The sequence below is a fragment of the Rhipicephalus microplus genome, chromosome X (genome assembly GCF_043290135.1).
Source record: "Rhipicephalus microplus isolate Deutch F79 chromosome X, USDA_Rmic, whole genome shotgun sequence".
NCBI classification, from domain to species: Eukaryota; Metazoa; Arthropoda; class Arachnida; order Ixodida; family Ixodidae; genus Rhipicephalus; species Rhipicephalus microplus.
In genome coordinates this window covers 200,724,692-200,746,173 of record NC_134710.1, presented here as the reverse complement: position 1 = coordinate 200,746,173, position 21,482 = coordinate 200,724,692, and the positions used below count along the sequence as shown (strand labels likewise).

The 21,482-nt window shown below is 40.8% G+C and overlaps 1 protein-coding gene across 1 annotated transcript; it reads right to left on the bottom strand.

The window, feature by feature from the left end:
- Positions 1-303: 303 nt before the first annotated feature.
- LOC119187651 (uncharacterized) lies at positions 304-5,258 on the bottom strand. Its single transcript, XM_037435736.2, has 3 exons — positions 5,070-5,258; positions 4,031-4,378; positions 304-433 (listed from the first exon to the last, which is right to left on the bottom strand). The coding sequence occupies exons 1-2, from the start codon at positions 5,241-5,243 to the stop codon at positions 4,055-4,057; spliced, it is 498 nt and encodes a 165-aa protein (XP_037291633.2). The 5' UTR covers positions 5,244-5,258; the 3' UTR covers positions 304-433; positions 4,031-4,054.
- Between the last annotated feature and the right edge of the window lie 16,224 nt (positions 5,259-21,482).

Here is a 21,482-nt window from a genome sequence, read left to right as displayed (position 1 = left end):
CTAAACTCATGTGTTTACTGAAAGGGTATCTAAAGCTTAACAATATTTTTATTAATCTCGCTTGTCACGATCTTACACAGAAACATTTTTTTTTGCTTAGGAAAGGGTAAGGGATGCTGTGCGTATTATCCACACAAATTCTTTCATAGATCCATGAAACACACAGATGGTTGTTATAACAACAGTTTCCTTTTATTAACGAAACTATTTACAACAGTATAAAATTGTCTTCAAATGTGACGCACAATGATCATGAAGCAATGATTCAGGTATAGCTGGTGCTGGCGACGACTAAATCTGCAGATGTTTGGTTTGTGCAATAGAATGAAAAGACAAACAAAAAAGTTAATGAAACCTCAGTACTCTGCCATATGCTCCATACTCTCAACAAGATTCGCTCAGGAGGTGATGCGGGCACGCTGACTTTCAAGATCTGAAACAAAAATAAATAGAAAAAAACAGGATGAACAACAACATTAAAATTGAACGTTGTGCGAAATTAAAGGCAAGGCTGTCTATTAATATAAGGTAGAGAAGAAATACTGTTACAGGGTTTCTCCAGCGCAGCATCTCTATAATCTTGTAGACATAGAAAGGCAAATAAAACCCTTTTCGTTCTCTTGGTTTTTGTTTTCATATCATTTTCTGCTCGCTTTATATTACGGTGACTAACGAAAAATAGCTGTGCTCAAGGGTCTAACTATAGCAAACGTATATCTCTGTATTCTTTGTCGCAAAACGATGAAGGCTGCGATGATGGCTCGTGATACGCGCATCTATTTCATACCATCGTCTATTTGAAGAGTATGAAAAGCTGCCAGGGCAACCAAACTACTACCTCTCATGCAGCGTATGAGAAGAAGTTCGGCTGCTCGGATTTCTCACGCAAGAAATGGAAGATGGGAGGGGTGGGCGGAAACATTTAAAAGGGCTGCAGAAAAAAAAGGCCGTTAAGAGTAAAACAACAAGGGACAGGAAATATGGTGGTTTTCAGAAGCTAAAGACAAGTGCCCAGCTTTTTATTTATTTGTCCGTTTATTTTTGGCTCGATTTGCTGTCCGATGCGCTGAAACTACGTAAACTCTTAATATAAAACCTTGTGCTTCTGGTAAGAAAGATTCAAGACTAATTTCGCACCTCATATAATACACCAAATGCCTCAATTTGAACCATGTGTCCTCGAAACTCCACTTACCCGCCAACCCGCCCTTTTTATGCCGTAGCTATTGAATTTTGGTACAAAGTATTAAAAAGTGAAGTGTGAGAAATAAAACGAACGCTTTTCACTATCACCACCACGACATATTGAATGGTTGTTCGTGCGAGTAGGTAATAATAATAATAATAATAATAATAATAATAATAATAATAATAATAATAATAATAATAATAATAATAATAATAATAATAATAATAATAATAATAATAATAATAATAATAATAATAATAATAATAATAGTGACAATAATAATAATAATAATAATAATAATAATAATAATAATAATAATAATAATAATAATAATAATAATAATAATAATAATAATAATAATAATAATAATAATAATAATAATAATAATAATAATAATAGTAATAATAACTACATGATGTATATTAATTTTTCGTTTTTCACGGTCCAAAACCAAGATGTGATTACGAGACTCACCGTAGTGGAGGGCTCTGACAATTTCGATCCCACGGGGTTGTTTACTTTGCACTGGCATCGCAGATTACCCCGATCTCTAGCATTCCCGCTCGCATCGAAAATGCGACTGTGACGGCCCGGATTGAACAAGTGTTTATAGGAACAGCGGCCGACTGCCTTAATTGCTGTGCCACTATGAAAGAATCAGGTAGGTTTAAACTAGAAAAGAGCGACTAAACATTGCACAAGAAACCTTCTAAAGTACATGTAAGGGGACTAAGGTCTTTGTGATGACGGAAGGCCTGAGATATGCTGCTGTAGGCTACTGCTGTGTACTATGTGGAGATAACGAAGATAGATCAATGAGATGAGGCCGTGTGAAGAACGTAGGATGCGAAGAATACATAACTGCTTAGCTTGGAAGATGACCAATTGTCAGGACAAGACAAGACTGCTGTCACTAAAAAATTTCTGAACACAACGATGGCTCTGAAACATGATTCGGTATGGGACCAAGATTCAAATAGTACTTTTACGTCCCCAGTTACTGGCCAATTATGTAGCGGTTAGGCTACACAACCAGCCGGTTGCTAAGTATGTGCTTGAATGCCAGAGTGTAATTAAGATGCAAATATTCCTCATAATATTGCAAGAACTATATGCATCGATCAGAAAAAAAACGTGCTACTCTGGTGCAGACTTAAGGCACATGCATACTTCAGAGGAATGTTGTGAAGATGAGAAAATGTGGAAGAGGTCACAAGAAACTTCGCATGGAGGTTTTGAATCTGCTGGCTGTATCATGTACTTCAGAATTACTGCGTTCTTCAAATGAAAACAAAGCAATTACGCAGAAATTCATAGTAGAAGAAAGTAGTTACTTTCGCTCTTTCCGGGAAACAATTGGCGTGTTGGAGATTAGAACGCAGATGCCAGAATGAAAGATTATTTTAGTATTTTTGTTATAGTTGAAACGATGAATTTGATAGATTATAAAGCAGCACAGATCAAAACCTAATTGCGCATTTATAACTAACAATAGGCTGCACAGTCTCGGATGAATAATTATTGAAAGCTAATGACTGCTTCTTCAGCACGCCTCAAAATGTCAAAATTTCTGCTCGAAACCAAGTTTACGAAAGCAATATCACCTGGCTGCCAAACGTCGCCAGGTCTGTTGACATTTTCATAATGGTGCGTGAGCATTGCGTTCTATAAAAAAATCGGGGAGCAAGTTTTTAGACGTTTGATGTTTGAAGAGGTTCAACTGTCTTGAGCTTGACTGACACTAGCGAATAATATTCTTTAGCTAGTGATGAAAATGTGCTCTAAAGTGCACAAAATCTCGTGTGCTACTAACATGTACCACAAAACGCAACACATGTAGACGCTGGTACGAGGTTAGGTACACTGTGACCTAACCATGAGAACTGTCAGACAAATGCACGCGGTTTGCTATTTGCGTACATTGTGTGTAGGAATATGAGTATGAACAAAGTTAGCGTAATAAAGGGCCTGCTGATTCTAAACATGAAAGCAACGACGTCTATGGAACGCCATAGAAGGGAAATCATCAGAGGTTATTCACGAAAAGCGAGTTGCTGGAAAGACCTATAACTAGTGAACTTATAAGTGCGCATACAATAAAAAACTCTTCAATACTATGTGCCACCGGACCTATTAGAGTATGGGGAAACACACCTTTTCTGAACCTACTAGCTATATTGTTAGATACGGCATGTACATCTGGCCTCGGTTACAATATAAACAATGTGCAGTGTACAGCGAAATTTACACAGAACCTGGAATTTGCACACTAATTCGTGACTGAGAACTTTGCCCACTTGATGTGAACTCGTTCCCAACTCCTTAGATAAGTGAAGCTTGAATTTATTTTATTAATTTTATTACTACGATTGCATAAAAAAAAACGTTCATTTTAAAGTCGGTGATATTCAGTGCGTTATCCAAGCTTTATAACGCCTTCTTTTTAAAATATATAAAGAGAAACTAAGCAATATATTGACACTTCGCTTAATGGCTAACTCAACGGAAGAAATAATTGAGCTCCAATGGGGGATTTATACAAGGTTTATTAACGATTAAGAGAAGACAACTGGTTCGACATATGCAGTTCTATTATATAAACACTGAAACCCCGCATTGTCCCGAATCATCCTACATTTATTCATTTTCTTCTTGTCGGCTGACCTTCAACTGTCTCCTTCATATACACGCACGAAGTTACACTCTTGACGAAAAAAATCTATGTTTATTACTCAGCTGTGAGCTGAAAAAACTCAGGATTACCAAAATTTGTGCTAATAAACCAATATATGAAATCGACTTTCGATGAAATTGTCATTAGCGCAGTACTGAATTACTTACCGCAAAGTGGGACGCACAGTGATGCTAGCGGTGGTGCTTGCCAACGATGGGGAGTCCAGGGTGAATCTTCTTAACGTATTGTTCTGTGCTTACAAAGTAAGTCGGGCCCTTCACGGCCTCAAGGCCGTGGAAGCCGTGACCGTATCCACCAGGTCCTTTAACAAAGAATAAACCACTGGATTCTAACCCATGACCTCCGTGACCATGGCCTCCGTATCCACCACCATGACCATATCCATAGCCTCCCCCAAAGCCTCCTCCGAAGCCACCTCCATAGCCACCTCCGAAGTGGTGAAAACCGCCGGCCATGACGGTGGCGACTAGGCAAGAAAGTGCCAAGGCAAGCACCTGGGCCGACAGAAGAAACAACCATCTTGTTATCTGAACGATAAATGCCGTTTATTTGTTTTGTTCCTTAGACGTGACGCCAGGACGGGCAACTCACCACAAGAAATACGACGCTTGATGAGCACTACGATGTCACTTAAAAAGGTTTACACCTAACTATCGCTAACTTTCTGGTCAAGTTCGCAATATGCATTGAAATGTTGCTAAACATCATCTTATCAGCAATATGAACTTATATCAATTTATAGCATTGCTTTCATGCATCAACATCAAAGAGCTGCAAGAGCCTCCCATCGCAGGCATTGACGTTAATATGACTTCCAACACAAATGTTTGCAACAGTGTCAGAGGTTGCAGTACTTCGCGCCCCAAAATGTTTTGTGCCGTCGATGCAAATATATTTAACGTATTTTTGATGACACTTGTGCTTGACAAGCCAATGCCTATAGCAGCAGTTTATGAGGTCAAAATCACACCTAGCATGGAAGAAGCAGTTCAGTGGTCAGGCGGGCAACTTTAGTAAAGGCTTCTTCCATCCACTTGGTGTAATATTTGCCTAGGGGTCATGTTCTAAAAACTACAGCCCTGTATAAACCAAACAGCTTAAATAAATTTGAGTGGATGCATAATAAATCCTGCTATCTCAGGAAATAAATAAACAACGCAATTATTCAAGGTCACGGGGACGTACCAGAACCTTCATGGCTCGTCCCTGAGAAACGGTGGAGAATATCCAGCAGCCAGCAGACACCGATCCCTCTTTTATAGTCGGCTCCCTCCTTCCTCCTTGTTTGCAAAGAGAGGCCCGACACCAATGAAGAGCGGGCTTGTCTTGTGTTTGGTCGGTGCTTTGATTCGCGGGCATATTTCCCTGTTGTACCGGCTTTCCTGGCCTGAATCGCCGCTTCATCTGTGGCAAGAATAAAAAGAAAGGAAAGACAGTTTTGCCTTGACCGGCAGCGCGCTCCGGCCGTGAACAGCACATGAAGCGCGGAGAGCGGACGTTGAAAGAGAAAGTGCGAAAGACAAGAAGACCTTCATTAAACGAAATGTACGGGGAGAAGGCGCCGGACCCGACCTCCGAAGCCCTATTTTTAAGCAGGCGCGGCTGTCTCCGGTTATCGAGACCAGCCGTGGAGGAGGGGAAAGCAAGGCGGAGAGCAGTCGGGCATTGCCCTACATCCCGACCGCCGTTTCAGACTGCATGCGATGGGCGTAGCTTGCTTGCTGTTGAGGCGCGCTGATTCATTTTGCCGTGGTAAGTTTACGTCCCGGGAAAGCCGCGCGAGCCGCAGACACATTGGCGCAGCGCTTGTTCAGCGCCGTCGTTTCCTTGGGAAAAGTGGTTCTCGTGCTGTGTATTTTTGGGGCAGAGGAAGATCGTGCGCGATTGTTCAGTGCATCGCGAATGCTAATGCAGGTTTAACGCTGGCAGCGCGTTACAAGACTGCGTGCGAAACCCAGTGCGGCTTCCCTGGCCGGCCGCACAGGAACGTGCATCGAGCACTGCGCGAATGATGTACGGCGGATGCACGGTGAGGCGTACGCTTTGTCTCACCCGCCGGACGATTGCGAAGAGGGAGGGCCCAGGAAGAAGACGACGATTAGTGTGGGTCCCTCAGTCATATCTATACAGCACGAGTGCCGGCTCAAATGGGCTGCTAATAAGGGAAGAATCGTTAAGTACTTTTGTACGTTGTTCTTCACGAATGCGCAGTCTGTTTCATGTCTTAAAACGGTGTGACCTATGGAAGGAATAGTTTTAACTAATCTGCTTTAGGGGCGAAGCTCCTCTTAGTCTAACCTTGTCCTGCGTCAGGCGTAACCAGACAGACAGACAGACAGACAGACAGACAGACAGACAGACAGACAGACAGACAGACAGACAGACAGACAGACAGACAGACAGACAAACGAACGAACAAACAAACAAACAAACAAACAAACAAACGGACGCTTCGCCTCTTTCATCATCACTCACTCCGTGGATATGCTATAATTTTTGGTGTGGAGAGGATGTTCTTAGGGAAAGATGCGAAAGTGCTTTTCTTTGAGGAAAGGAAAAGTTTCTCTCTGCAAATAAGTTCTTTCACAAAATATATTATTGCGAAAAATATTGGTAGTATAGATTAGTCTAAAATTATTTTAGAAAATATGAAAGCTTGTATAAGACAATTGTACTTTCTCAGCCTAACAGGTTTTCATTACGTAGTCGGGTTCTTTCATCAATCCTTCAAGGTAAAGAATGAAAGACTCTTATTTGAATGAATTGTTTCTTAGAGATATTTTGAGTTTTTTGATGAACTATCAAATTTTTTGCAGCATCACAAAACGCAACTATGAAGAATTACCATGGCTCCATTTTTATATTTATATTCATTAGTTCAAAGCAGGCACGTAGCATAGATTTTTTCGGGAGGGGGCCAAGGCCTAACTGTTCGAAAGAAAATCTTTTCATGCAAATATAAAAAAGTTGCCGGTTATATAAAAGGTGCCTAATTATTAAAAGAAAATGAAAATAAAGTGCAATGTAGCTCAAGAGGCGAAGTAATCAGCGGTGGAAATCGAATTTTGACACTGCAATCTAGGTAGTGCAGGTGCACCCGAAAGAATGCTTTTCTACTAAATAATCGTGACCAAGAGGGCCCATACAAATTCAGTTATGGAAAAAGGAGCGTCAAACAAAGGGGGTGGGAATTCAAGGAAACCGGTCGTCCTCGTACGCATGTGCGTTCAAAAATATCGGACGCATTCTTTGCCGAACTTCTCCCACTCTGTTTTAACAAGAGGCCTGCGAGAAGAGCAGGAGTCATTTTAAGGCAAGAATTTTCAAACAAAAACACACACACACACACATGCAGACATTTTTATTTAATAACAAAAAATAAAACACAGATGCTTCCCTGACACAAAAGTGGCAGAACGTTCTTATTGCAAGTAATTTTAACAATTGGCATTGCCGTTTACCATAAAGTAAAGGTCAATGCAAAAGAAAAAAAAGAACATGTAGCCTTGCCGAAGGCACCGGTTCACCCTATAATGCTCACGCGTCGTGGTTTCTCCATAAACACAGTGATAATTTCGTCGACACTGACTTGTATACGGTGACTGGACATAAGGTCCAGACCATTAAGGCGCTCCTTGTCCGTATGATTCCTCAAGTACGTTTTCATTCTTTTCAATGCCGAGAAGCTGCATTCTGCAGCAGATGTACTCACTGGAAGCGTTGCCAATATGTTGAGGAGTGTGTGAATGCTCCGGAAGTGGGCTTCGTCGCATTCACCTAATGCGTCCATTGCCAAGCGGGCAAATTCATTCTCTTGCATTATTTAGTTTTCATAATTTCTCATTCACCTTTCAGTGTAATGCTATCAGCTGTTGCTTTATATCTCAGGTAAAAATCTAAGGTCGGCATGCGAAGATTCAAATTTCCCTTTGGAGGTGTGCTTTGGCAACACAAATTACAAATGAAACATAAAAGACAGTAGGATTGAGCCTGTTGGTATAACATGATAAAGAGTGCTTAACTGCGCAAACGACGCGAGGGGATAGTAGAGATGAGAGATAGAAGAGACATCAGTGCTCTGTCTTAGGAGTGCTGTCTTTTTGGGTGACATACGAAAGAAAGTGCACACTTGACTAATTGTGCAAAAGGTCCGTCGAATGTCTTGCACAGGTGAGGTGTCACCCAAAAAAAGATTCAGATAATGCACAAAGCAGTGCGTGTACAAAGTCATCGGGAAGCCAGTCTGGATGAGTGCTGCACCCCTGGAGGCCAACGATACTCTATCCTCCCTTTTCACCCTGGTGGACTCTGATCGTCACCGCCGGGTCTTTGAGCAACCCAATTGGGGGCATCTACGGACACCGGGTGCTTGAGGGTTGTCCAATGGCTGGCTATATAAGCCGAAGACTGTAGTACATTCCTCCCTTCCTCTTTTTATTCTCCTTTCTATACTCATAAATGTAAATAAATTTCCGCCTGTCCTGCACGAGTGCATTTTCTGACTACAAAAGACGGGTCCGGTGACGAAAGCCAGCTACCAATTAAGACCGGCCAGACCAAGTCCCAGCAAACTTAAGGCAGCGGTGAGATCCTCGTTACCCCTGAGCCCCAGTACCACACAAGATCGGGATAACTCGAGAATTCGAAGTGGTACAGACGAATCTGATTCATCTGATTCCACAGAACAATCTGTGAGATGGATGCGGCCCCTTCCCTACAGCTCCCCTTGCTTTTCGGTGAGGGCCTAAGGGTGCGCTGACGGTGGCACGGAGGGCCACTATGTGGGTCGTGAGTTAGTGCATGAAGTTTGTTGCTCGATGGATAGCGGACTTCGCTCGTCCAGAGGAGACATGTTTGATTATGTAGTTTGGTCGGCCGAGTGTTGAAAAGTATCAATAGATGACGTCTTGGGAGCAGTGGCATATTTTGAAGATGGTCACCCGAGAAGACATGTGATCACCTCTTACTGCGAAGGAGAACGAACCGCCACTGCTGCTGTCCTAGTGGAGTGAATTGTGAAGCTGGTGAATATAATAGAAGCTTCGCGCATACCAGCGTAACAAGGCCCAGATATGAGGTGGAGCTCGTAGTGAACACTCAATTTTTTGAAAATACAAATGTGACGTATAAATAACTGCTTGTTCTTTCCGAAGTCAACGATTACCGCATTGCCGTTTCTGTAAAAATTAAATACAGAAAGTCCGAGCAAAGTGCCCTTGCACGGTGGTCAAACCGAACCAACATATTCTTAGGCTATGATTATTCTTGTTGTTAACCAGTGTCAGCATAATCGAGTGCATCTAACGGGTACTAACACGACAGAACAAAATGCTTTAGAACAAGAAGCGACGCTTTAACTCGCACAATGTCGGAGAGGCTCGTCTGTTCCAACGCCCAGTGGCAATCCATAGCTTTCGTCCCTCTATCTCCGAAGGCCTTGCGGTAATTAAGTAAAACGATGTTTCGGTCGAGTTTTTGTAGGTGTTGAGCACTTTACTTTAGAGCAATTATTACACATCCCTAGAAGCTTCAGGCAGTAAAACTTGCAGCGGGCAGTAAGTTTCAGCTACTTTAACTGGAGTTGCTTGCGCACACCAGTTTACTCTGAATATTTAGGCACCACGCATACAAAAACGTTTGTACTTTTTAAGCGAAAAAAGAAGCGCGAAAAAAGCGGTACCAAACGTTAAACGGCGTAAGCAACAATGGTGGTCGTCCGCTTACTTTCCCGAGATTAATGAGCAAGTTCCTAAACCATGGCATTTCCGTCGGCACGCAGTAGACAAATAACTGGGCAGCAGCATAAACACTACTTCAACAGGTGGGTGTTCCAACCACAATAACTGGTTACACTGTTTACTCTTTCCATCACGTGGGCGCCTGCCCGAAGATAGAGGCAGCAGAAAAAGGGTCGTGTGGATCGCACAGGGGAGTAAGAATGGGTCAATGGGTCGTCGGAGCCATTTCAGTCCGCACGAAAGTTCCCATTTCCGAGCTCTATAGAGCGCATTTCGTTGACTGCCTCGATGTATTGTGTTTGGCAATACGTAAACAGCATGTGGTCGTAAGCTTTAAAGTCACTCGAATGTCTAATTTCCTGTACGGGCAATGGTTTCACTGACCCCTCAGACATATGAGTAAGTGGTGTTTCTGTTGTGGTGTTGATTCACAAGCCGGATGCTGAATTTCTCGGCGAAAGCTGCTGTGCTTTCAGAATAAGGTTTCTTTTTTAGCTTTTCGTGCTTAGTTCCTTAAATAGCGTTAGTTTATTATTTTTTTTAAATGTGCACGCTGATACTAGTACTTGTACCTCTATACTTTGGCGTTATTGGACTACTGAACCTATTTCGGAGGAGGGGGGGGGGGACAGGCCCCCCTGGGCCTTCTTGCCTATGTGCCTTGTTCACAGCTCAAATGTCCAGCTTTACAAAACTACCAGAAATGCAAGGACATCAAATGATATTCGGTGTATTCGGACTTCCATGGCAAAAAAAATGCTTTTCCAAGTTCGTGGCATTGAAGACACACTGAGATTCAGCATCGATGACTGTGACACTTCGCCTGCATCTTACTTAGCATAATTTTTTTTCTGGCTACAAATCAGCTCGCATAAATGCTACGTTGATGGCTTGACTCAACGTGTTTTCCACGATTTAACCTCTGCTTCGTGTCTTCTCTAATTCATCGAGAATGATTTACGAAGTCATACACAAGCTAATTTTATTAAAAACATTTTCGTAGTATTGTTTGTACTTGCTTGCTGACGCTTTTCTCAAAAACAAAATTCTGCTCATAATTTTGGTGGCCAAAAGAAGAAACATGTGAGTGAGATGTTCTGAACAAGCAAATAAGTACGTGATGCCAGCCTGGAGCAATATAAATTACTGTCTTTTAGGAGGTCGCTAATTAATATGTGATAAAAAGACAAGAATAGATGACATTTGGTCAGAGGAAGGTGGAGACCTTAAGCGATAAAAAGTTGTTGAAGAAAAGATGTCGCTGGAGTACATGTACTCGGAATAAAGCACATGGTTTGATAATAGACTTAAAATGGGAGATGTAAATATAGTCTTTTGAAGCCCAAGCGCTGTTTGCATAGCCACCCGTTCTTTAAATAATTTATTCACTAGGAGCTTTAGTAAGGGATCTAAATGGAGGCGCCAATTTTCGTCAAGCAAAACTATATGAAGAAGACAGGTATTGAAACCTATATAAAAGATTACGACTATTATCTATATCTGCTAATTCAAGTGTAGCAAATATAAAATTAGCTGGTATTGTAGGTTCACTAAGACAACTTTCCGGCGGTGGTACGCAAGCTCGCCACCTCCAACAACATGCGAGGCCCATGTGTTACGTTTTAGCCTATCTTCATTACTCTGACTATTTCATAGCAGTGAATATTCAGACTAGACTTAAGAAATAACCATTCCAACTTAACTAAAAAAAAGTTTGCAATTCGATTCCCGTCTTTAGTGTTCAAAACTTCACCTCAACTTACATGAGGATGGGCTGGAGTGCATGTGCCCTATATTACACGAATCATGATAGGTCATTTACCGCTCTTCCTAAAGCGAAGAGTGTGCTAGCACTGCATAGTATCAATAGTGAAATATGGGATTCGAAGCCTGAAACTTCAATGATAACAAAGAAATTATTCAAGAAAACTTTAACGACCACCTAACGTTCGTAGGATTGGAGCATGATAAGCGTCAATGCTTGAAACCGGAAACTAACTCAAAGGACTAACCGACATTTTAGTTGCTTTTAGGTGAAATAAATCTCTTTGCGTAGACTATAATGCTATGAAAGTCAAAAGATGGTCACTTAAGTAAAAGGAAAGGGATGCATAGTGAACGGAAACCCAGTTAATGGTGGCAGCGCCTTGGGTGGGGAATGAAATTATAAAGTTTGTTTATAAGTCATTGAATCAGCTCACACAAGCTAGAATAAATTCGGAAATTATCGGAAGAGAACTTCGTTCTGATACCATTCTAATGCAATTCTAATTAAATTTTTATTACAGTTCTAATACAATTTTGCAGTGTACCGCGAATGCTGAGGCAGGTTCAATGCTGGCAGCGCGTTACACGACTGCGTGCTAGCCCCAGTACGGCTTCCCTGGCCGCCGGCACAGGAACGTGCATCGAGCACTTCAAAGTGGATGTACGGCGGATGCACGGTGAGGCGCACGCTTTGTCTCGCCCGCCGGACGATGGCGAGGATGGAAGGTCCAGGAAGAAGAGGACGATTAGTGTGGGCGCCGTGCGTGAGGTCCTTCTATCATAAGTGTACAGCACGAGTGCCGGCTGAAATGGGCTGCTAATGTGGGAAGGGATGTTAAGTCCCATTTGGACGTAGTTCCTCACGAACGCGCCATTGGTTTCATACGCTTATATGTTGTAACCCACTGAAGAGCTGGTTTTTACTAGTCTAACTTTGTGTGAAAGGAATATTTGTCCTGAAGCAAATGATGTGATTTTCTCTAAAAAAAGAAGCAGTTTCTCTCTGTCCCTAATTACTTGCTGAAATGAATTGTTGCCTGAACTAATGGTAGTAAAAATTAGTCGAGAATTATTTTAGAAAAAATGAAAACTTGCATAACAGCTTTTGTGCTTTCCAAGACTAACAGCTTTTCCTTACGTGTGGGTCAATCCTTGCTTGTTCACAAACAAGCTGTAGTAATTTCCGCACATTTGGTTGAGCGCATAAGCTATAATGAATCATTTCTTATAAATACGTGAGTGGTCCGAGAAACTAAGTACGCTGGACCATTCGGTGGCCGTGACGTAACAAGCGTTTTCTTTGCAAGCGTCTGCATTCAGCCAACGATATTTTTTGCAGACAGCTCAGCATACAACGGAGCCATCAGAGTGTTTTTTCAACTTGGCATTAAAAAATGAAGTTTCCCGCGGATGAAGATTAGGTAGGAGACGACAGCTTCAATCCAGGAAGCACGTAACTTCACGCACATGCCATGGGAAATGGCGGTTGCCAGCACTGGATAGGGTTAATAGCCTGTTATTTCTAGAGCTCGTTTTGCAATAGAATAACTTGCTCTCTATTTTTCATATATTAACAGGCAAAATAAACCCCTAACTTCATGTTTTGTTGTTTTTTTTTTGCTGGAAGCAACATTTTGGTGCGTGCACTATACTGATCTGCTAACCACTATGCACACAACTTCGTTTCTTCAACACAGCCGCTCGGGCCAAGTCGGAATGAGATATATATATAACAACACCAGCGGCGACATCAGCGCACGCACTGTATCGGGAACACGATTACAGCAGGCCTCCTATAGAGGAAAGGAAACGATGAGAGTGTACTTGGAAAACATCACCAAAGCATTCGGGGAAACTTCGCGATTCTGGGGGTATCCTCCTTTCTGAAGGTGGCTTCTAGCTCTTCGAATGCCAAGATACAATCTCTTGACAGGATGATCAAGGTATACTTCCTGAGGAAAAAAGAAGATACCTTTTGTAAATACGAGCAGAACCAGGAGGTGGGAATTTCCTTCAGGAGTTTACTTTTTATGCTATAAATCAGCTCATGTATATGCTACGTTCATGGCTTGAACCAACGTGTTTTCCCCTACATCTGCCTCGTGTTTCCGATATCTGATTGAAAATGATTTACGAAGTCATACTTAAGCTAGTTTCATTAAAAAACCTTTTCGTATTATTGTTTGCACTTGCTTGTTGTCTGTTTTTTTTTTCAAAATCAAAATCCTGCTCCTAATTTGGGTTGCCGAAAGAAGTAACATGTGACTGAGATGTTACGAACAAGATAATAAGTACGTGATGCCACCCTTAAGCCCTGTAAATTACTGTCTTTGATCAGGCTGCCTTTATATATGCGATAAAAAGACAAGAGTAGATGACAGTTGGCCAGCGGAACATGGAAACCTTGGGTAATTAAAAAATTGTTGAAGAGAAAATGTCGCTGGAGTCTATGTATTCGAAATAAATCATATGATATAATAATGAATTCAAAATAGGAAATGCAAATATGGCCTTTTGAAGCCCACGCGCAGTTTGGATAGCCATCGGTGCTTTAAGTCATATATTCACTTGGAGCTTTAGTAAGGGATCTAGACAGAGGCGCTGATTTTTGTCAGGCAATACGATATGAATAAGACAGGTATTCAAACCCATAGAAAAGATTACGAGTGTTATCTATATATGCTAATTCAAGTGTATCAAATATCAAATGAGCTGGTATAATAGGTTCAATAAGACAACTTGCCACTGGTGATACGTAACCTTGCAACCTCCAACAACATAAGAAAGAAATTAAGAAGTTCGCTGTGATGTCACCGAATGAGCTCTCACAAGCTAGTATAAATTGGGAAATTATCCGAAGAGGCCTTTGTTTTGCAGTGAGCATATAATATAATAATCAGTGGCTTCGTCGGGATGATGGTCATGACAATGAGATGGCAAGAAGATCATAAGATGAGAAGGTTCACACTACTGATCTTGGTGAATGGCTAGAGATTTGTAAGTTTAAACGTTTTGTTCAATTTGCAGTTTTTGTAAAGTTTTATGGTCAAATAACATATTTTTAGAGAATAATTGTTTTCTCGAACAACGACGACGCATCTCCATATTTGGTGCATGTATTTATGCAATAAGTGAAAAATGACTTTGCAAAGTGTTTCCACTGCGTGAGTAGCTCTAGAGATGCAATATTTACTTCAGGCACCTGGTTAAATACAGAGGAAAGGGCTTTGTTTTATATAGAGAGCAAGAACCTTTGAATGCAAGAAAACTCAATGACACACAATCCATGTAACATTGAACGCATGATTTGGGAATCCATGTCTGCTTTGGCCAAAGTTCGCCATTTAACGCCAGTGCTACCATCTGCAGATAGTACTAATGCTTTCTGTAGTGAAGGCTACACCAACACATTTGCTCAAACCTACAGATTTGGTTCTTTTAAATGCGGAACATTTTTTTCGTACTTCAGGCATTTTGAACATCTATCTATCTATCTATCTATCTATCTATCTATCTATCTATCTATCTATCTATCTATCTATCTATCTATCTATCTATCTATCTATCTATCTATCTATCTATCTATCTATCTATCTATCTATCTATCTATCTATCTATCTATCTATCTATCTATCTATCTATCTATCTATCTATCTATCTATCTATCTATCTATCTATCTATCTATCTATCTATCTATCTATCTATCTATCTATCTATCTATCTATCTATCTATCTATCTATCTATCTATCTATCTATCTATCTATCTATCTATCTATCTATCTATCTATCTATCTATCTATCTATCTATCTATCTATCTATCTATCTATCTATCTATCTATCTATCTATCTATCTATCTATCTCTGTCTGTCTGTCTGTCTGTCTGTCTGTCTGTCTGTCTGTCTGTCTGTCTGTCTGTCGTGTGACACGTCGAGTATGTGGCAGAGGTATGCGTATATGTGCCACAGGTGATTGACAGCTTATATCTAACCACGAATGGTGAGAATAAACATGGGTAATTTTAACGCATGGGCGTTGAAAAAAGCTGACATGGGAAGCATTGGCCCTACGAATGCAAAATATAAATGTCAGTACCACAACAGGAATCAAACCCCAGCATTTTGCGTGGCGATCAACCATTCTACGACAGGCTCACGGAAGGTCTAGGAACTGCATTACGAATAGATCCTAATGTTCGTGAAACGTAAATTGTAGTAAAGCGCTAGCGGCTGGATTTGATTTTTGTAGTGGTGCTCAGGACTACCATCTTCACCGAAATCAGCGCTTGATATAATATTACCGCTACCGATGTTACTAACATCCATGTTGTTGTTGGCATAGTTACGCAACTGTAACAACTGTTAATATAAAACATATGCAGCTGTTTAATGCGCATTTGTGTCATGAATTTCTACATATCTTTAGCGCCCCTTTCTCATAAGGTTTCAAACAATTAAAAATTACAACGCACTCATTTTGCATACGCATGCTTGGCATACCATCGATTACCAAGGTATGCGCGATCTGCTAAATTTTTTCGTCCCGTATTCTACTGTTGCGGGGCATTTCTAGCCCCCAAAACCACCTGTCACGCTTTCTGCTCCTCGAATGTTACCTGAGCTTTCCAAAAATGACACTGACGCACAAAAGACGTAAGTAATCAATGATCTCCTGAATAAATGTGTAAATCACTTTATTGCAGTTCTTTCTGATCTTATGCTTTAAGATACTAATTTATTATCTTGATAATAAGTAAGATGCAAGCTCAGTGTCAAAGCCATCGGTGCTGCATCACAGTGTGTCTTGAATGCCAAAAACTTGGAAAAGCATTTTTCGCCTGTTCTTCTCTAACGAAAAATTTCTCATGGAAGTCAGAAGACACCGAGTATTGTTTCATGCTATTGCATTTTCGGTATTTTTCTCGGACTGGACATTTGAACTGTGATATACTAAATATAAATTGAGCAAAGCGAGACATTGTAGTTATTTATATTTGTGTTTTCTGATGCTGCATGAATCTTGATACCTCACAAAAAGTGACAACGTCTGTAAGAAACAATTCATGAAAATAAGAGTCTCTTTTATCAACTTTTCAAGTATTAGTTTCGTAGTACTGAATTTGAAGGATAGAAGAAAGAACCCAACCACGTAACGAAAAGCTGTTAGGCTAAGAACGCAGAAGTGTTGTTATGCAATTTTTTATTAGTTCTAAACTAATTCTTGACTAATCCTTACCACCATTGGTTTACGCAACAATCCGTTTTTTGAAAGAAATTAGTGACAGAGAAAAACTGTTTCTTTCTTTAGAGAAAAGCACTTACACCTCCTTTGCCATGAACATCTCCTTCACACAAAATTAGACATTTTAAGACCAGCCCTCTGGTGGGTCGCGCCAATTTAAGACATGAAATGAACTGTGCGTTCGTTAAAAAAACGTATAAACAGTGCTTAACATTGCTTCTCTCATTAGCAGCCCACTTGAGATGGAACTCGTTCTGTATAGTTATGACTGAGGGACCTGACGCACGGTGCCTACCCTAATCACCCTCTTCTTCCTGGGCCCTCCATTCTCGCAATCGTCCGGCGGGTGAGACAAAGCATTTGCCTAACCGTGCATCTACCGCACATCCTCCGCGCAGTGCTCTATGCACGTTCCTGTGCTGGCGGCCAGGGAAGCCGCCCAGGGCTTAGCACGCAATAGTGTAACGCGCTGCCAGCGTTGAACCTGCATTAGCATTCGCGGTACACTGCAAAATGGTATTAAAACTGTAATAAAATTTTATTAGAATTGCATTCGAAAAGTATCAAAACAAAGGTCTCTTCCGATAATTTTTGAGTTTACGCTAGCTTGTGTGAGCTGATTCGGCGATATCTAAGCAAATTTTTTGGTTTCATCCCCCATCCGACATGCTGCCACCATCAACTGCGTTTCCGTTCGCTATGCATCCCTTTCCTTTCACCTAATTGACCATCGCTTGAGTCTACGCAAGTATATTTATTTCCCTAAAATCAATTAAAATATCGGTTAGTCCTCTGAGTTGGCTTCCGGTTTGAAGTATTAACGCCTATCGTGCTCCATTCCACTGAACGTTGGGTGGTCGTTAAAGTTTTCTTGAATAATTTTTTTTAATGTTTGAAGTTTGAGGCTTTGAATCCCATATTTACTTATTACTACTATGCAGTGCTTGCACACTCTTCGATTTAGGAAGAGCGGTAAATTACCTCTCACGATTCGAGTAATATTGGGCACATGCACTCCAGCCCATCCTCATGTAAATTGAGGTGAAGTTGTGAACACTAAAGTCGAGGAATCGAATAGCAAATTTTTTAGCTAAGTTGGAATGTGTATTTGTTTAGTCTAGCCTGTTTATTCGCACTTATGAAATAGTCAGAGTAATACAAACAGGCTAAAACGTTACGCATGGGCCCCGCATGTCGTTGGAGGTGGCGAGCTTGCGTACCACCGCCGGAAAGTTGTCTTAGTGAACCTGCAATACCAGCTTATTTCATATTTGCTAAACTTGAATTAGCATATATAGATAATAGTCGTAATCTTTTGTATAGGTTTCAATACCTGTCGTCAAATAGTTTTCTTTGACGAAAATCGGCGCCTCCGTTTAGATCCTTTACTAAAGCTCCTAGTGAATAAATTATTTAAAGAACCGGTGGCTACGAAAACGGCGCGTGGGCTTCAAAAGACTATATTTACATCTCCCATTTTAAGTCTATTTTCAAACCATGTGCTTTATTCCGAGTACATGGACTCCAGCGACATATTTTCTCAACAATTTTTTTATCCCTTGAGGTCTCCACCTTCCTCTGACCAAATGTCATCTATTCTTGTCTTTTTATCGCACATGTAAAAACGGCCTGATCAAAGACAGTAATTTACAGGGCTTAAGGGTGGCACCACGTACTTGTTATCTTGTTGGTAACATCTCAGTCACATGTTACTTCTTTCGGCAACCAAAATTAGTAGCAGGATTTTGATTTTGAAAAAAAAGAAAGACAACAAGCAATTGCAAACAATAATACGAAAAGGTTTCTTAATGAAACTAGCTTAAGTATGACTTCGTAAATCATTTTCAAAAAGATATAGGAGACACGAAGCAGAAGTGTGTGGTGGAAAACACGTTGGTTCAAGCAATGAACGTAGCATATACATGAGCTGTATCCAGAAAAAGTAAACTCCTGAAGGAAGTTTCCACCTCCTGGTTCTGCTCGTATTTAACAAAAGGTATCTTCTTTTTTCCTCAGGATGTATACCTTGATCATCTTGTCAAGAGATTGTATCTTGGCATGCGAAGCGCTAGAAGCCAGCTTCAGAAAGGAGGATACCCCCAGAATCGCGAAGTTTCCCCGAATGCTTTGGTGATATTTTCCAAGTATACTCTCATGGCTTCTCTTCCTCTATAGGAGGCCCGCTGTAATCGTGTTCCCGATACAGTGCGTGCGCTGATGTCGCCGCTGGTGTTGTTATATATATATATATATATATATATATATATATATATATATATATATATATATATATATATATATATATATATATATATATATATATATATATATATATATATATATATATATATATATATATATATATATATATATATATATATATATATATATATATATATATATATATATATATATATATATACTCATTTCGAGTTGGCCCGAGCACCTTTACTGATGAAACGAAGTTGTGTGCATAGTGGTTAGCAGATCAGTATGGTGCGGGCATGCACCAAAATGTAGCTTCAAGCAAAAAAAACAACAATAAACGAAGTAAGAAGTTTATTGTACCTGTTAATATATGGAAAAGGAAGAGAACATTATTCTATTTCAAAACGAGCTCTAGAAGTAACCCCGCCCACTGCCGGCGACCGCCATTTTGCCGTGACATGCATGACTTTACGTGCATCCTGGATATGAGCTGTCGTCTTCTACCTAAACTTCATCCGCGTTAAACTCCATTTTTCAATGCCAAGTTGAAGAAAGCTCTGATGGCTCCGTTATATGCTGAGGTGACTGCGAAAAAAAAAACTGTCGTTAGTTGGATGCAGAAGCTCGAAAATGAACCGGCTTGTCATGTCATGGCTACCGAATGCCCCAGTGTCATCAGTTTCTCGGACCACTCACGTAATTAAAAGAAAGATTCATTATATTGTATGTGCTCGAGCAAATGAGCTGAAAGTACTACTGCTTGTTTATAAACAAGCAAGGATTGAGCCACACGTAGCGAAAAGCTGTTAGCCTAAGAAAGCACAATTGCTGTTATGCAAGTTTTCATAATTTTCTAGAATAATTCTTGACTAATCTTTACTACCATTAGTTTACGCAACAATCCATTTTTCGAATGCAATTAGGGACAGAGAGAAATTGCTCCTTTCTTTAGAGAAAGTGAATTCCACCTTTTTGACCACGAACATCTGTTTCACTCAAGATAAGACTAGTAAAAACTAGCTCTTCGATGGCTCACAACATTAAAGACATGAAAGAAATGGCGCGTTCGTGAGGAACTACGCCCAAATGGGGCCTAACATCAATACTCTCTTTAGCAGCCCTTTTTAGCCGGCACTCGTGCTGTAAACTTATATCGAAGTACCTCCCGCACGGCGCCCACACTATTCATCCTCTTCTTCCTGGACCTTCCTTCCTCGCCATCGTCCGGCGGGCGAGACAAAGCGTGCGCTTCACCATGCATCCGCCGTACATCCACTGTGCAGTGCTCGATGCACGTTCCTGTGCTGCCGGCCAGGGAAGCCGCACTGGGGTTCGCACGAAGTCGTGTAACGCGCTGCCAGCATTGAGCCTGCAGTAGCATTCGCGGTGCACTGAAAAATTGCCCTCTAAAGACTAAGAGAGTGCTGGGCACTCTTTTTGGAAGAGTACTTCCTTGTCCTATATTTCACTCTCTGTTTCAAAGTAAATCGCATCTTGTTGAGGTGAAGTACAGTGATTCCCTCGAACGAGTCAAAGCACTCCACTTCAATAGAGCAGCATAACGGTGCCCGAAGCTGAGAAGCACGACCCCACCAAACAGAGTAACAGTACGCCTAAAAAAAACAAAACAAAAATTGAATTGAAATTGGGCTCAATATTCGTTTTCGAAGGATCTCCACAAGCGCGGATTGTAAGGATAGCAAAATATGAATACTACGACAAAAAGGACAAAAAATAAATGTGAAAAAAAAACACACACACACAACAGAATGTGATTTGAACTTTTAACCTCAGGACATACGAGAATTCGGTAGCTTGCCACGCCAACCACTACACCACACTGACAGACGGCAATCGGGTTTTTATTTCCTAATGTCATAAGTAAGTAATTTCTTGTTAAGACGCATGGATTTGAGTGTATCTGCGCTTTTCAAAACCAGGCGGACTGTTGCTGCTGTGTTTACAGTGTTTAACTTGTGCTTCGTGAGATTGGAACGCCTATTTGACACGTTTTTTTTGCAGTAGAAAAATGAAAATTAGCGCAACATATTATATAACCTTCCTTTGCTCTGACTCGCTAAGTGGTTAGTCATTTCTGCGTACGAAACATCGCGTTTCTGAAGTTTACACTAAACAGTTCAGTTTTTTTTCACCCCCTTCGAATATATTTTCGGTCATTCTTGTTCACCTTCTACGACTAAAGCGATGAGACCTCTCTGTAGCTGCACAGTGCGTTAGTATTATGGCACTATCGCCCATGTGCAATGTTCGTAGCGAAAAACATGATTATTAATATAAGAAAAACGCCACAGCTGTCTGTGTTGAGTTTCGATCATCACCTATTGAAAGAAATGGTGTTCGCTTATTTCACTACACATATCAAAAGCTTAAAACGTAGATATCAACAGTTCGCTGAAATTCACTGGCACGCTCTGGAAACGCTGTTCTTTTGTTAATCGTCTCTAACACCTCAACATACAAATGCAGTACGTTTTAATGCATATATGTGTGGTTATTAGGTAGTGTTAATCACTCGCGGTGTGCCGACGCATCTAAAAGTAATCAAGGGCAGGAGTACAATCGCGTTTTACTCTCTTTTGCCTTAAGAGTGTATGCGCACTTCACTATCTCAAAGAGCGAAAG

What these genes read in the sequence shown, in the direction of transcription:
- LOC119187651 (XM_037435736.2), bottom strand. Translation starts at nt 5,243, where the DNA reads ATGCCCGCGAATCAAAGCACCGACCAAACACAAGACAAGCCCGCTCTT. An exon ending in GACGAGCCATGAAGGTTCTG is followed by an intron (nt 4,379 to 5,069) that starts GTACGTCCCCGT and finishes CTGTCGGCCCAG; the next exon opens with GTGCTTGCCTTGGCACTTTC.